General features: G+C 37.2%; 1 protein-coding gene and 2 pseudogenes across 1 annotated transcript; 1 reads left to right on the forward strand and 2 right to left on the reverse strand.

Moving 5' to 3' along the window:
* Positions 1 to 1,671: 1,671 nt before the first annotated feature.
* On the reverse strand, positions 1,672 to 4,119 carry LOC143546701 (UDP-glycosyltransferase 92A1-like; annotated as a pseudogene).
* Positions 4,120 to 6,642: 2,523 nt separating this feature from the next.
* On the reverse strand, positions 6,643 to 10,522 carry LOC143546711 (UDP-glycosyltransferase 92A1-like; annotated as a pseudogene).
* Positions 10,523 to 14,545: 4,023 nt separating this feature from the next.
* Positions 14,546 to 16,472, forward strand: LOC143546702 (transcription termination factor MTEF18, mitochondrial-like). Its single transcript, XM_077038310.1, has one exon. The coding sequence runs from the start codon at positions 14,755 to 14,757 to the stop codon at positions 16,459 to 16,461; it is 1,707 nt and encodes a 568-aa protein (XP_076894425.1). The 5' UTR covers positions 14,546 to 14,754; the 3' UTR covers positions 16,462 to 16,472.
* The last annotated feature ends 245 nt before the right edge of the window (positions 16,473 to 16,717 follow it).

The following is a 16,717-nucleotide window of genomic DNA, read 5'->3' on the forward strand; positions in this document are numbered from 1 at the left end:
TAGAAGCGGTTTTTGGCAGTTGAAACCGAACTTAAGTAAGACAAAACACATGATGAAAATAATAGCCGAACAAATTTAATAAAGTTTATGGAGCAATTAAAATAAAATATTTGAAACAAATTCAGTTGAAAAAACAAATATTAACTAAATTTCAAAATGGGACTAACGTTAAATTTAAATAGGATATTACATATGCGAAACAAAGCAAAAGCCAACACGCTGAGTGGATGAAACATATTATCTTTCGTATAACTATGTATTATCAAAAACCATATATTATAAAAATAAAATATATTAAAATTATGTGTCCGGTAACAAATAGAAATAAAAGTGAGAAGTGATATATGAAGGTAGATTTTATTAAAGTAAGATTATGTGTTTTTTTTCTAGAGCTAAGAGCTAGTTTTATAGTTATAAATTAGGCATACAAATCGTATAAAATAGCATATGACTCGTATAACGTTCACATGTTCTCTAACGCCTCATAGAATGTCATATACGACTATCCACTTTACACAAAAGTGGGAGTACGACTAGTATACAATTTAGACGATTCACATGTTATATTATATGAGTGTATCATTTCTATACGAGATGTTTATTAATTTTACACAACAAATTTCATACGACTCGTATACATTTTAGATGATTCGTATTTTTGTTTATATAATCTATATGAACCGTATAACATTACATACAAAGCGTATGACATCTAAAAAAGTCAAAACCAAGATTTCAGTATACGGGTCGTATATTGAGCATACGAAGCGTATGCTGAATGATGTGTATTTAAGCCTACTTGATAAGCCTAGGTGATGTGTGAGTAGAATTTGCCTTTTTTTTAACCAAAATACATATTTTTTCGGAAGTGGTGGGGTGGGAACGTGGGGGTACCCATCTCATAAGGCTATATGTACTGGGCGAGGTATTTAGGCGATTTGGGACGCAAACACCGCCCCCAGGCAATTAGTTGGGCTATAAGGGGGGTGCGAACTATTTATCGCCGGGCTTTTGTTGTGTTTATATCATTATTATATTGTTTGCGATATATATATATATATATATATATATATATATATATATATATATATATATATATATATATATATATATATATATATATGGGGGGGGGCTACAACACCATTACACCCCAAAAACAAAAACCCACCCTTTACTGATTGGGCGCCACATGATGCAAAATGCCTCATTTTATAGCCCCTCCACTACACATAGCCTAAGAGTGTAAATTGGCTCAACAATATGAAATGTGTTGAGTAGGAAATATTGGCTCAACAATACAAAAAGTTTGCCTACATGAAAAGTGACAAGATGACAAATATGAGAGATTTACTCATCTCATAAAAGTGTAAATTTACTTCTTTCGTCTGAAAAATTAAGTATTTCTTGTTTTCGTTCAAGATTCGCCAGTCATATAACTCTGATTGAATATGGAAATTATCCAGTTGCTATTGAGTTTTAAAAAGAGAAATTTGAAAATTTTTAATTGTCGAAACTCAATCACGTATATAAGTCTAATAACAAAATGAGTTTAACAATATCAAAAATTGATTAACATGTTTATATCGACATATTAGTAGTATATGTACTAAAATAAAAATATTCAAAGTTGATAATAATAGCTTAACAACTAAAACTTCTATAATGGTTACGTACAGAATCCAAATAATGGGAACTTATACTTTTAGGCTATCATCAGCTTAAATAAGTTTCGGTGACAACTTTACTTTATTTGCATCATTAACTCATATAATGACTGTTTAAATCTAAAAAGAATTAATGGTAGCTAAGAAATCATTCATGGCAATGTAAGAAGAACCTTTATTAATTTCAACACTTGCTCTTATCAATTCTTCAGATTCACTTGTTTTTCTTTTCATATCTTCACCTTTTCCACCATCACTTTATCCAACACCATGTGGATCACCCTACTCACCTCCTCTCTAGTAATCTTACTATGCACCCATCTCGCCAACACGACACAAACACCTACCTCCTCCACCAACATCTTCGCATTGTATCCTTGCTCTCCCGCCAACGGCCACCCAATCAGTGGTACCCCTTGGCTTAAACTCTCCATTACAGAGTTCCACCCACAATGACTTAGAAAAGCACCGGTTGATCGATGACATAGAATCTCTATTTGAGGTGCCCACTCATACACCATCAACCCTTGTTTCCCAATTCTTTCCTCAAAGTCTATAGGCAACCATTCGGATTTAAAATCACCTTTCAGGTCAAATCCTATTTATAGAGGTAGGGTACCAAAAAGACCCAAATACCCTTAAGTACCACCCGCGGGTCACAGAGAATCCTCTTATAAGCCACCCGCGGGACACATGGACCACCCGCATATCACGAATGAGGAGGAACGTCCTCACAACACGTGCAGAAGCATCCTGGCATCCTCAAAAGTCATCCGCGGGACGGGATATCTGTCCGCCTAAACATCCGGAAGACAATGCCAGTAGGACAGCTGTCATCACTCAAATACTCTCTAGAAGAAGATTCATGACTCTTACTTGGGGAATACGTGACTGAACAGCCAATAAATAAAGGACACCTGGCCAGTTTGTTATAACCGTGCACATGGCCAGGGTGCAATCCATCCTATCATTGGGCGACGCGTGTCCAGGTTGTTATACCCATGCACATGGGACGTATAGCTCAACCTATCACAATAGGACACGCGTCCAGGCAGTTATCAAAGATCTTCTGGAAGAGGACAGCTGGCCCAATCACCTTCCTACATCCTTCGGCTATAAATACCTTGTCAAATGGTATGAGATATTCATTCACTCACTTGCATTCTGACTACATTTAGTCTGTTTACTTCAGTACTTTCTCCATTTACGAACGTTACTGATTCTCACGCCGGAGGGTGGTTACAGGAAGACCCCCACCCCCCTCTTGTCCTTCCTGTAACAAGACTCACGGTGTCTGTTTTGCAGGTTCCGGTCATTGGACTTTGGGAAGTTACACTCATATCATTGGTAGTAATTATCGTATCTTACCTTGTGGACTCATTGGATCCAGGACCCATACCTGAAGAGTGGATACGTGTTTTTTCACTATTGGTGGCCTAATCACCCAAATAAAAGGCCTTTTACTATCTTCCAACCCTTTCGCTAATTCCATCATTGCAACTTCACTAATTGTATTCTGTGACCCAAAAGATATATAAAGTACCGAGCGAGTAGGGTGCGACTCTAGCCATTCAATGCATCTTTTAGGTTGGATACCGGGTTGTTTTCCGGATCTTTGACCGATACTACCCGAATTCATATCCAAACCCAAATTCTTTTTTAACATATTAGATGGGATAAGGGGGCCAATACACCAAACAGGAAGTTTTATAAAACTTCTCAAGACCTCCAACCCCAATGTTTCTAACTCTTCAACTGTGTTACATAACCATCCATTGGATTGAAGAGACAATGCAATTTGCGGTTTGAAGACTCTTGACCATTCATCTTTGCCATCAGCATCTCGAACATATTGATTAAGTTGCATGACTGTAAAGCGACAAGACTCCGGGAAGCCTGGCACTATAAACTCGTCATGGGTTCCACCATCTGCTAGGTTCCGGTGAGGGAGATTCAACCAAATCGAACAATATGCGGCGGTACCATACGCACCACAAGTGGTGAAAGAGTAATTAAAAATGCCAAAAGACTTGGCAACTTCATTAGCCCACCCCATGAACACATCTGAAATAATGCATACAGCCCGACTTCCTAATTCACAAGATATAACATCCGAAATGAACCCAGGAAAAGGTCCTTCGAGGGCGGTGGAGGCATGCAAGAGTTTTATTATTTGGGACGACGGTAAGGCGTCTGTGTTTTCGGACTTAGGAGGGAGGCCGTGATCTGAGCTGTTGAAGGGGAGAGACTTAAGATGAATAATATTATTAGAAGGGCGGTTGGCGATGGCGGAACGGAGGTATTCGATGTTGAGAGGGCTGTTTGCGATGGTGACGGTGAAATTAGGATTGTGATCAAGGATCTTGTAGGCTAATTCTAAGAAGGGTATGAAGTGACCTTGTGCCATGTATGGTAGCATGATTATGTGTTTATTGTTGACAGCTTGAGCTTCCATAGCAAATTTAATTGGTGTTTGTATTGTGAGACTGAATCCTTAGTCGGGTCTTTTAAAAGACATGTCCATCGATCTAAACATGTGAACTCTTATAATATCATGGCCCTATTTACAAAACATTGAATAAACGGTACAATTATTGCCCAAAATCCGAACAGTGTATCTGTCCCTATTCTAAAAACTGGACAAAACGCTCAAAACTCATTAATTCAGAACAGTACATTCTAAAAACCTTTAATAAATGATTGGCTGGAATGGGCGGCAAGCAGACAGCTTTCTTTATTTTGTTTTATATCATGCTTTTTTTTTCTTTGATACTAGGTTTTGGTTTTAGAGCCGTAAGTGAATCGGATGTTCGGTAGAAAGTTTGTTCATCTTTCGAATTAGATACGAGTAAAAAAATTGTTTGGTAAGCTTAACAGTTGAACACGGACAAAGGCCGCGGTCGTTCAATAGTGTTCGTGAACACCCGATAGCGCCCTTCCGATAACGTCCGTTTAATAGTGTTTTGTATGTTGAAATGCCTTGAAAAATAAAGAATTTGAAGCTTGTTTCTCGTGAAACACTAGAAGTTTGTTGATTTTGAACACCAAAACATATTTTGATATGATTATGTGTCTGGCTGATATATTAAGTGTTAAGTATTTTCAGATAGGGAAAATTCTCAAAATGACTCATTTACAGAATGTGGTTCCAAATTTTTCCCCATTATTTAAGTTTCCAACTTTGTCTCTTTGGTATATCGTCGCCGGCGACATGTTAGCGAACGCCGACGACTTGTTGACATAACATCGGATTAACGATGCGTTATGTTGCTAACATAGGGTAGCAACGATGCGCTAATGTTTAAAGCAGGGGTTCCACGATGCGTTAGTGGATAAAGCATCGCTGCTACCCTACGTTAGCAACATAACGCATCGTCAACCCTATGTTATACCCAACAAGTCACCGGCCATGAGATCCGGTAGGTCTTCGCTGGCGATGTGAACACGGGTGTCAGGTATGGCAGTCCGCCGTTAACGTCGTTAACAAGAACACATCGTCTGTGATTAAATTATGGGCCGAAGAACACCTAGTCGACGACCTATTCCGGCCACGTGTCGTTAACCTATTTGTTTTAGTAATGCATTGTCGGTGTTCGCTATCATGTCGTTGACGACGAGATACCAAAGGGACAAAGTCGGAAAGTTGAATTAGATAAATGGACCATTATGGGAATTTTCCCTTTCAGATATCATGTGGTGTAATGTTCATTAGCGTTTATGTTAAGTATTTTGATAAGTTTGTGTTTGTTTGTCCATTAACGTTCGTTAGTATCCATTGGTGTTTGTTTGTCCATTAGTGGTCAGTTGTCTATTAGTTTCCGTTAGCGTTCGTTTATAATACTAATGAACGGACACACTACTAGAAAACAAGTCATTTTCTCACAAAACTTTCCTACAAATTTCCTACGACAAATAGTTCCAACAGATTTCCAACAAAAAAATAAGCTTCAACTTTGCTACAACATTATCTAATAAACATTATGTTAAGTCAAAATAGTTTTTGTAGGAAAGTTATAGAAAGTTTACAACCACATGTTTTTGTAGCAAAATTGTAAGAAAAGTTGTTGGAAAACGGTTGAAAACGATTTTCAAGCATGTGTTTTTCCAACGTAACTTTTTGTTGAAAAATTGCTAGAAACTGGATTTTCCAACAAATTTCCTACAAATTCAGTTGTAGAAAAACATCTCTTTTTCTAGTAGTGACACAAACATACGCAGACAAACTCAATTCCTTAATTAACGGATATGGACACGAATTTTCGTTCGGTAGGGTGTAGGTGAACCGTCCGTTTCTCCGATAAAAGTTTAACAGATGAACACGGATAAGGTCTCATCTGGCTCGATTCAATCCGCTTACAGCCCTTCTTGGTTTTCTTTACGTATACTAAGTTTCATAGACTTAAAATTCTTTTAGGTATTTTATTTATTTGTTTCAGTAAATAGTTTTATATAACTTATTAGTTTTTATAAATTTATGAGAAATACAATCAACATAGAAAGGGATGCAATTTTACCTTGTATAGAGGCACAACTTAATTACTCATGTAATTTCCTTGTCTCGGTATTGTAAATCCGCCAATATAAGGCGTGGTATCTCTGTACGTAATAAAATTATCAGTTCAGAGTAACATTCCCAACTTCATATTGAATCAATTACATATCTCATGTAAAGTCTCTTTCACCAAACCTGTCAGGCTGTCACCATGAATTCTTTCAGCCCTCTTGTTTTTTTTTTTTTTTTTTTTTTTTTTTTTTTTTTGAACATTCAGCCCTCTTGTTGAACTATATCGGTGTGGCCTAATTTCACATGAAACGAGGTCATAGTGCGTCACAGATCGAGCCAATACAATTATGGTGTTTCTGAATAACTCGCTAAGGACCATTTTGCTATCATTTTAAAATTTTGAATTTCTACACAATGCATAATTAAGATCAGTTTATTTGCATGTTGAATTCATATATTAGCATAAAACAATCACTAAAATGCAGAAAGGACGGTGATCAAGAAATCATCCATGCATGGCTTTAGAAGAAGAACCATTATTAACTTCAATACTTGTTGTTATCGATTCCTTTAACGTGTTTGCTATCTTTCTCATATCTTCACCTTTTCCGCCTTCAACTTTATCTAATACTGCACTAATTACCACACTCAACTCCTCTTTCATGATCCTATTATACCCCTCTCGCTAATACCACACAAACATCTGCCTCTTCCATCTACATCTTCGCAATAAAGCCTTGTTATGCCGCCAAAGACCATCCAATTAGTGGCACCCCTTGGTTCAAACTCTCTGTCACATAATTCCACCGCAATGGCTTAGAAAAGCACCGATGGCATAGTATCTCTAGCTGAGGTGCCTAGTTATGGACCACCAATCCTTGATTCTCTATTCTATCCTATTCTCGAAACTATTAGGCAACCATTCAAGCCAGAAATCTCCACTTAAATTGAACCCGATCGGTGGCATGATTAACCAAATAAAAGGCTTCTTGCTCTCTTCCAACCCTTTTGCTAATTCCATCATTTGGGTCTCACTTATTGTATTTTGAGACCCAAATGAAATATAGAGCACCGACCTGGTAGGGTACGAGTCTAACCAATCAATGCATGTTTTGGGTTGGATATACTCGGTCGTTTTCCAGATCTTTGACCAATACTACCCAAACTCATATTCCAACCCAAATTCTTTTGCAGCATTTTCGATGGAACAAGAGGGCCAATACACCAATCCGGAAGTTTAATGTTTTTTTTTCGCAAGACCTCCAGCCCCAATGGTTCTGCCTCTTCAACCGTGTTACATAAGCAGTCGTTAAAGTTAAGTGATAATAATATTTGGGGTCGGAAGTAACTGACAACTCGTCATTACCATCGGCATCTTGAACATATCGAGAAAATTGTGTGATCGTAACCTGACAAGATTCTGGGAACCCCAACATTGGAAACTCATCATGGGTTCCACCATCGACTCGGTTCCGATGAGGGAAATTCAACCAAATAGAACAATATGCTACCCCGAAGGTGGTAAACGACTAATTGAAAATGCAAAAAGGATTCGGCTACGCTATTAGCCCACCTTGTGAACACATATGAAATAATACATATCAACAGACTTCCTTCATCCGAAATAACCTCGGAGATGAACATACGAAATGGGGCTTCGAGGGCCGTGGAGGCATGTAAGAGTTTTACGATTTGGGACGGAAACTGGCCATCTGTGTTTTCTGAGTTGGGAGGGAGACCATGATCGGAGTTGTTGAATGGGAGCGACTTAAGATGGACATTAGAGGGCGGATAAGGGTGGTTTGTGATGGCGGAAAAGAGGCATTTGATGTTGAGAGGGATGTTAGTGATGGTGATGGTGATATCAGGATTGTGATCAACAATCTTATCGTTACACCCCAACCTACGACGAAATGCGGGGGCGCAACTGATTGCACATTGGCTCTAACATTAAGATATTTCAAATTAAAACAAACAAAATTGTAACATCCTACTTTTGATAATAATAAATAAAAGAATTTTGTTTACTTATAGTGTGTAATTATTTAGTTTGGTTAGATAAAGATAATAGAGTGTGAACTTGGACAATAAAAATGGAGTAAAGGATGGTGATAGGCCTTAGGTCCATGTGCTTAAGAGTATATAAACCCTTAAACCTCCCTAAAACCCTAAAACCCTCATTTCCATCTTTTAGCCTCCACAACACACACAAACACTCTAATCATTTCGGACCTAGATCCAAGCTGAAGAAAGGTTGAGTTTCGTGTTCAACATCATTAAACAACGAGATAAAACGTCCAGATTCACATGTTGAATCCAAGCCGAAGCAAAACCAAACCTAAAAGGTACGTTTTAGATGTAAAGGTTAAGTTTTTGAGGTCGGTTTGCCCTAGGATTTGGTATTAAGGTAAATCGGGCCTTATTATGTAAGAAAAATATAAACTTGAACGTAAACGAGATGTTTGGTATGAAACGGGACAAATGGGTAACGTTTGAACCAAGTTAGTGCAAGGAAACAGTTTGGTTAAAGTCCTAGGCTCATTTATTATGCAAGACGGGCAAAACTAGTCAAAAAGAAAGGCTGGAAAATGATGAAAATAGAATCAAATTCAAACGAAAAGTAATCGAATCGAATGGAGAGGGTAATCGAATTAAGTGGGAAAAGTAATCGAATCGAGTGGGGAAAGTAATCGAATCTAATAGGTAAAGTAATTGAATCGAATGGACAAAGTAATCGAATCGAATTCGATTCGTTATAATCTTCCATTCGATTATTTCAAACTTAAGTTTTCTGATGAACTTTTAGTAAAGGACTGTTAATGAAAATAAAATTTTTCCGAGCTGACTTGGCGACTCGACCCCTGCCAGGGGCTCTGCCTCTTGGACCCTGCTAGGAGCTGCTTCCCCTAGACTCCGCTTCCAAGGGTGTTGCCCCAGACCCTAGTTAGCTAGGGGTTACACTAGTTAGCTAGGGGTTACACTAACCTAGAAGTATGTTATAATTAGAGATAGTTAATTGATACTTATAATTATTACACAGTTAGCTGTGCACAGCTAATGTGGGGTATTATAGTTAACTCTGAGAAGCACATGACACATGTGAGTTTCTAGCCTCATTTAGTTAATACACTTACCTTAAGTGATAAGTGTATGATATGTGAATGTGTTATGAATGATATATGAATGACATATGTGAATGATATAGAAGAGATTAAGTGTATGTATGAAAGTACTTAAATATAGTTATAATTGAAGGCATGTATGGTTGTATGGTAAGAGGGTGACATACCCTAATAATATATGTGAAGGAGGATGGCAAACCCTAATAATATCTTTGAGGTTATAGGGTGAAAGGTTCTTTAAAACATATAAGTATGTATGTAAAGTAAGATAAAATATGAAAGAATGAAAGAACAAAAGTATGAAAGTAAGAATGTAGGTATATACTTATGTATGTAAAAAAAAAGTAAAGCAGGTTATGTATGTAGAATATGGATGCACTGTATGCTGCTTGATTAACTAGAACTCACTTAGCGTAGCTAACTTTTAGTATGCACGTAGGTGAATAGGTTAAAGGAGCTAGCTTGAATGAAGACACATGACACTGGACTGAAAAGGTTGGAATATTTAGAAGAATGTTATGATGTTTAAATATGACTTTTTATATTATGTTAAAGACAAAAGTTTGATGTTAAGACAAGGTTTGAATGATTATGTAATATATGGTTGAAGTTTTATATTCCGCGAAAAATTTTAATTAACTCAGATATTTAGAACTATGTTTATGAGTAAATCTAACGCCAAAGTATGGCACCAGGACCGAGGCCTTACAAAAATAAATAAAAAGTAATACGAAAATTTTAAATGCGGAAACCGGTTACAATACAATAAATTAGAAACCGCAAACTGACAATTGTCACAGTATTCCCTACTTTTGGAAATTTCATCCTAGAAAATAAGGTGAAACTGCAACAAAGAGATGAGGATACTTGGTCTTCATTTGATTTTCACATTCCCAAGTAACTTCAGCACCACGTTGAGATTCCCAACGAATTTTAACTAATAGAATTCGGCTACGTTTCGTTTCCTTATCCATGCGATCCACAATCTCCACCGGTTTCTCAACAACGTGGATGGTCTCGTCAATATGAACATCATCGAGAGGTATATGAAGATTACCCTCTACAAGACACTTCTTGAGATTAGATACATGAAAAGTCGGGTGAACAGTAGAGAGTTCATCGGGGAGATCGAGTTTTATGCACAAACTAAAACTTGATAGTACCTGCAACTTCTACAATCACCGACCACCTCTTGCGACACCACCTACAACTTCAGCTTCGACAACCACCATTGTAGTACCTGCAACTTCAGCTATGGCCACCACCTTCAACCACACTAGTTTCTATCATTTGTAGTTTTATGCACAAATTATGTATAGTGTATGTTTAGCTAGAGCTCCAGCCGTTCTTGTTGAACTTTTGTATAATGGTTACCGGTTTTAATGAGAATTTAGTCATGTTTGTTTGTCAATTTCAAGTTAAAACTTAATCTCATGTGAATTAATCGTGTTTTGTTATAAAATAAATATGGAAGTTGGTATTTGTATTTTTTTCCGGAAAAATCTCGGGCGTAGGAATTATCGGAGAAGGTGTTGGCATTAGCGGACACAAGAAGGGTATCAGTGGTGAGAATTAGCAGGGACACAATATAGGCGACATCTCGCCACTAAAATCTTTAGCGACAAAAAATAGGGTAATGTCGACGACAAGTGTCGCCACTAAAGCTTCTTTTTTTGTAGTGTTTAGAGCATTCGCATACCTTGCACTATCTCCAAACCAATAATTATAGATGCACAAAAAACCCAAACCGTAATTGAAAAAAAAAACTTGGAACCGGGTTTTTTATACCCGGTATTTTACAACTCGATCCTGTATTATCCAACCCTACCCGTAGGGTCCGGATAGAGTATGCATTTCAGCACCAAAACTCGTACCCGTAACCGGACCCGATTTGTACCTAGTAATACCCGAAAACTGAAACCAGATCCTTAACTGGAACCGGGTTTTTCCAATACCCGCAAACGGGTTTTTTAAATACTCTATCTACACCCGAAATTACCCGGAAAATATCGCAAAAAAGGGCAACCCCTTAAAAAACCCAATCTATACCAGAATAATAGCTAAAAAAACATGAAAATAAGTTCGGGACGTTAAAATATAAACTTTAAGATGAGAACATATCGTCCCTCCTTTCTACATAAATCTGCCATTGGTTGTGCATGATACATATCCTTTTGATAGGGGGGCACGGTTTGGATTGACATAATTTAGGTGTAATACCCCCAACCCGAGCACTTTACGTACAGTTGGTTCACTCATAAGCACAGTCTAAATAAGAGATTTCTAGAACTTTCAGCAAAATTTAAACATTTTATAACTACATTTACACAAAGCATCGTCTTGGACGCTAGAACAGTGTGGAGAGCTCTGCAATCACTCCAAGCTTCTTCACATTTTTTATCCGCAACATGCGTGCATACTAAAAATCAACTACACTAAGTGAATTCTTGTTTATGACACCACTTGGGTAACTTGACTCATCACAAACAATATCACCACGTCATACACATCAAAACTTGACATCACACATACACTTGAACCATGTAGAAGGCTTATCCTCCTTTATACTTACGTCAAAGAACATCGACACGAAAGTACGTAGAAGGATTAGTCCATAGCACCTGCGTACATGAAAGCACGAAGAAGGCTTAGTCCTCTATAGTATTTACGTCACACAACATCTACACGAAAGCGCATAGAAAGCTTTGTCCTCCCTAGTACTTACATTACTCAATATCTACTCAAAAGTATTTAAAAGGCTTAGTCATTCCTAATACTTATGTCACACAATATCTACATGAAAGCACGTACAAGACTTAGGGGTTGTTTTTTTTTCTCAAAAGCTCTTCCTGGCCTCTTTTGTCTACGCCATGCAGACCACGCACAGATGTTGTGGTCTGCAGTTTGTTTGTTTTTCCGAAGACCTTTCATTAAAAAGGTCTGTGCATCATCTTTCCCAGAAGATATGGACCTGTGACTTATATCCTCTTCTCATCTTCCTTTTTCATTCATCAAACATAACAAAAAAAACATTATGGTCTCTCCTTTCCTACCCTAGCCTTCTCATTCCCGTACCAACCCTAACCACCGCTGCTCTCCTCCTCCAGAACCGTCACCGCCGCCCGCGGCCTAAACTTTTCCACCTGAACCGCCGTCGGCCTCTCTCTCTCTCTCTCCAACAAACAGCCGCCGCCGGCCTCAAAATCTCAATCGCCACTACAGGTTGGAGATGAGGATTGAACCAAATCTATATAATCTCAAAACGTTTTAGAACTATAAAAGAAAGAAACAAATCAGACATGTATACACATTTAAAGAGACACGTTTCAGACCATTATCTGACCTGCCCAATTTGCCACCAAAATACCAGTTCTAGCAAACCACTTTATCATGTTGATATAAAGTCAATGAAAATGGTCAAAAAAGTTGTTACTGATTGGTTTATGCTTGGAAGATTTGGATTTATGGCTGCAGACTATTGAGTTTCGATATTTGTTATGCTTTTTTGTGATGTAATTGTAGTGGTTGGATTTGATTATTAGCTTACTTGTTGGATTGGTCTTAGCTGGTTTTAGGGTAGTTGGTCGGTTTCTTTTCGGGGCGTTTAGCTTTGTTATTTGGTTAGGTTTGGTTGTTTGTTTGTTTGGCTTGATTTTGTCATTGGGGAAATGTCCCGGGATGCCCAAGGCCGTTAGTTTGTACTTTTAAAAAAATGTTATTGTGGTTTTATGAATATTATTTCAATGTTGTTTGACAATTACTTAAATTTTGTTGTTAAATGACTTTTTTATTTAAATTTCAGCTTATTTAAAATTTTTTAGTTTATTAGCAGTCTGCAGATGTTAAAAAACAAAGTCTTATTCTTGTAGATTGCAGAGGTTTGGTCCACCTCTTCTACTACATATGCATGCAGATATGATCCGTAGACTGGAGACATTTTACCTCTGAAAAAACAAACAACACCTTAGATTAAAAAAAATAAAAAAAAATTCAAACTCAAGCTATATAATTCCCACTTTCATTTAACAAGATCATGTCGCTACAGATTACATTAGGCCATATCAAAATAGGTTGGTTTAAAATGGGCATGTTAAAAAACAATAAACAAAGATAAAATAATCTCAACTATCATCTTTTGCTCGTTGTCAGTCTAACTAACAAATTGGCTGATAACGATCCCACATATTATCATAGTTGTTCCCAACAGTACGCCACTAACATAATGCTAACACCGTTAGTTGCGGATCGCCGGAAAAATGCTTTTGGCCGGAAATGTCACATTTTTTTTGTCGGGAAACTCAACTTGAAAACCACCAGCACCAATCAACCACCACCACCGAGCACCACCATCTAATTTCGTTGATGGTTCTAGGGTTCCAACGACCTCGATAACTGAGACGTTTACTAGAAAAAGATTCCTAAAGGTCCTATCTAAAGTTACAAAGATGCATTGGGACGAAAATGTAGTTTTCTAGCCAAAAATGTTTTTCCGACGACTTGCAACTAACGGTGTTAGCATCTGTTAGTCGCTACCCGTTGAGAACAAATATGATAAAAATTGAGATCATTATCAGTAAATTTGTTAGTTGAGACCGACAACATTCAAAAGATGATAGTTGGAATTAATAAAGCTAATACACCAAATTACTATATAAATGAACTTTATTTTCCTTCCCTTTCTTTACACATAAATGAACTCGGGAACACATCCTGTTCTCGTTTTTCGTTTTAGGGGGTGTTTGGCCTAGCTTATATTTTTGTGCTTATGCTTATATCTTTTTGAAGCTTATAGCTTATTTTATATAATTTGATAAGCCCTTTTGAAGTGTTTGGATTAGCTTATATTCTACAAGTTGATTATACATCTTAATAAGTTGTTAAATTCATCATTTTTAATTTGTTATAGTAATAAGTTACTTTAATATTATTAATCCATCACCATTTGAAGGCAAATGAGTAATTTACTCCCTTAAACAAATAAGCTTCTTCAAATAAGCTAAATAACCATCTTTCAATAAGCTTCTACAAATTAGCTTATATAAGCTTATAAGCCTAAGCTAAAAAAACTAAACCAAACACCAAATGAAGCTTATTTCATAAAAAAAAAAAAAGAAAAACTAAAAAAGCTAGGCCAAACACCCACTTAATATGTTCGCCTTTCTAAAAAAAAAACTTGAGGACAGAGTTATGAAAATACTTATACCACAAGGGCTAATAGTTCAAAGACAAAAACAACCAACAACCAGTGGCATAGAACCCAAAAACCCTCAACGAGAGCTTCATCTCCAATGGCTACCATACCACTGCATAATATCAATCTGATCTCTCCCAAATAATGGCCACAATCAGACCAATACAACCATTCAAATCACAAGGTAAATCTTTTATCTTCAACCTCTGCATCTACATATACTATTGAACCTCACATTCATCAATTTCCTGTATAATATTTAAAACCCCATTCATGAATCACATCCAGAACTTTAAAAAATCACTTTTTCTCAAAAGGGTTATTATTAATTTTACCAATAACCCAATTTCCCCAATCGGGTCACACCCTGCAATCCAAAGCCCTAGAATTTATCGCACAAAAGCAACTTGTAACCCCAAATCGAAGAATGAGGTTACGGATTATCGAGAAGCCGAAGATGCGTTATTAGATTACTTACATTCCACTAGAAACTTACAGTTTATCGATGCCGAAAACATTAGTCGGAATTCCCCTAGGTTTCTTGAAAATCTGCTGAAAGGGGTTAGTAATGATAATGTTAATAAACATAATAATGAGAATATCGGGCAATTCGTGACCCGGTTCTTGCGGTACCATCCGATTAACGAGTTCGAGCCCTTTTTCGAGAGCATGGGGTTGGACCCGTGTGAGTTTACGACGCTTTTGCCGCGTGATTTAATGTTCTTGGCCGATGATAAGGTGTTGTTGGAGAATTATCGTGTGTTGTGTCAATACGGGTTTGCTAGTAAAAGTATAGGTAAGATTTATAAGGAGGTTAAAGAAGTGTTTAGGTTTGATGATGGGGTTTTGTTGTCACGGCTTCGTGAAGTTGAAGGTTTCTGTTTGTTACATCAATCCGCCGTTGTTAAAATTGTGGGGTCGTGTCCTTGTGTTCTACTCGGTGGTGAAATTAGTGACGTTTTTAAGGTTGTTACGGAGTTAAAGAATTTAGGGATTTTGAATAGTTGGTTTGTTGAGAATATATCAGATGATGAATGCTACAATTGGACACATATGGTACAAGTTTTGTGTGTATTAAAACAATTAGAGTGTGACAATGCGCGTTTAGGAAGATTATTGCGTAAACATCCGACAATTTTGTTAGAAGGTTCGGGGCTTATAACGTTTTTGGTTATAACGTTTTTGCTTAAGTTTGGAGCGTCCAAGACGGATATTCTATTGTTATTTTCTCGGTTTCTAGAAATTAATATGCGGGATTTTTTTTCAAATTTACAGCGGTCTTATTGTTTTTTGTTAGGAATTGAAATGGATGTTGATATTATTGGGAAAGTTTTTCGTTCGCACCCGCATATACTCGGATCGTGTAGTTTAAAGGGCGTGAAAACGGCATTAAATTGTTTGAATTCGGGGAAAAAACGTCTTTGTGAAATAATAATGAAAAACCCAGAGGAACTGATGAATTTAGCTATCGGATCGAAAGTTACACCGCTTCCGTCATCTAAGGAATGTATTATAGAAAAAACAAAGTTTTTACTAGATTTAGGGTTCGTTGAAAACTCGAAGGAGATGGAACGCGCACTTAAGCGGTTTCGCGGGAGAGCACGAGAGCTTCGTGAACGATTTGATTGTTTGGTCAACGCAGGGTTTGACCAAGAAGTTGTGATGGAAATGGTGAAATCGGCGCCTCAAATTGTTAACCAGTCGAAAGAGGTGCTTGAAATGAAGGTTGACTTTTTGGTCAACGAGTTGGGGTACTCGTTGGGGTCGATATCGGGATACCCGTCTTCGTTGTCATATGCTATAGAGAAGATGAAACTTAGGTGTATGTTTTATAATTGGTTAAAAGAACAAGGGGGGACTAATAGTATGGCTCTTAGTACCATTCTTGCTTGCTCAGAAAAACAATTTATTAAAGATAAAGTTAGAAATCATCCTAAAGGTATTGAGGTTTATGAGATGTTTAAACGTCAAATTTATTGATTGTATAATGTGCGAACGATTCAATTGTTTTATAAAAAGATTCGGTATAAATTGTTACGCTTCTAAACAGTTTAACCTTCTGTTATTATTGAAACAGTCTGCAAGCAGGTACTTGTATTCTAATTATTAGTCTATTTTAGAATTTCATTTGTTATGAATATTTGAGAGTTTATCAAGTATGATTATAAGTTTATAAAAATGTGCGCCTCAAGTGCGGGGTCTTGCGCTTCATGCTGCTATAGGTGATGGGCGTGCA

This window comes from Bidens hawaiensis, unplaced genomic scaffold, assembly GCF_021521415.1.
Source record: "Bidens hawaiensis isolate Kalapana, Puna unplaced genomic scaffold, B.hawaiensis_p1.1 tig00014424_1, whole genome shotgun sequence".
In the NCBI taxonomy this organism is placed as follows: Eukaryota; Viridiplantae; Streptophyta; class Magnoliopsida; order Asterales; family Asteraceae; genus Bidens; species Bidens hawaiensis.

Coding starts and splice junctions, on each gene's coding strand:
- LOC143546702 (XM_077038310.1), top strand. CDS start 14,755: ATGAATCACATCCAGAACTTTAAAAAATCACTTTTTCTCAAAAGGGTT.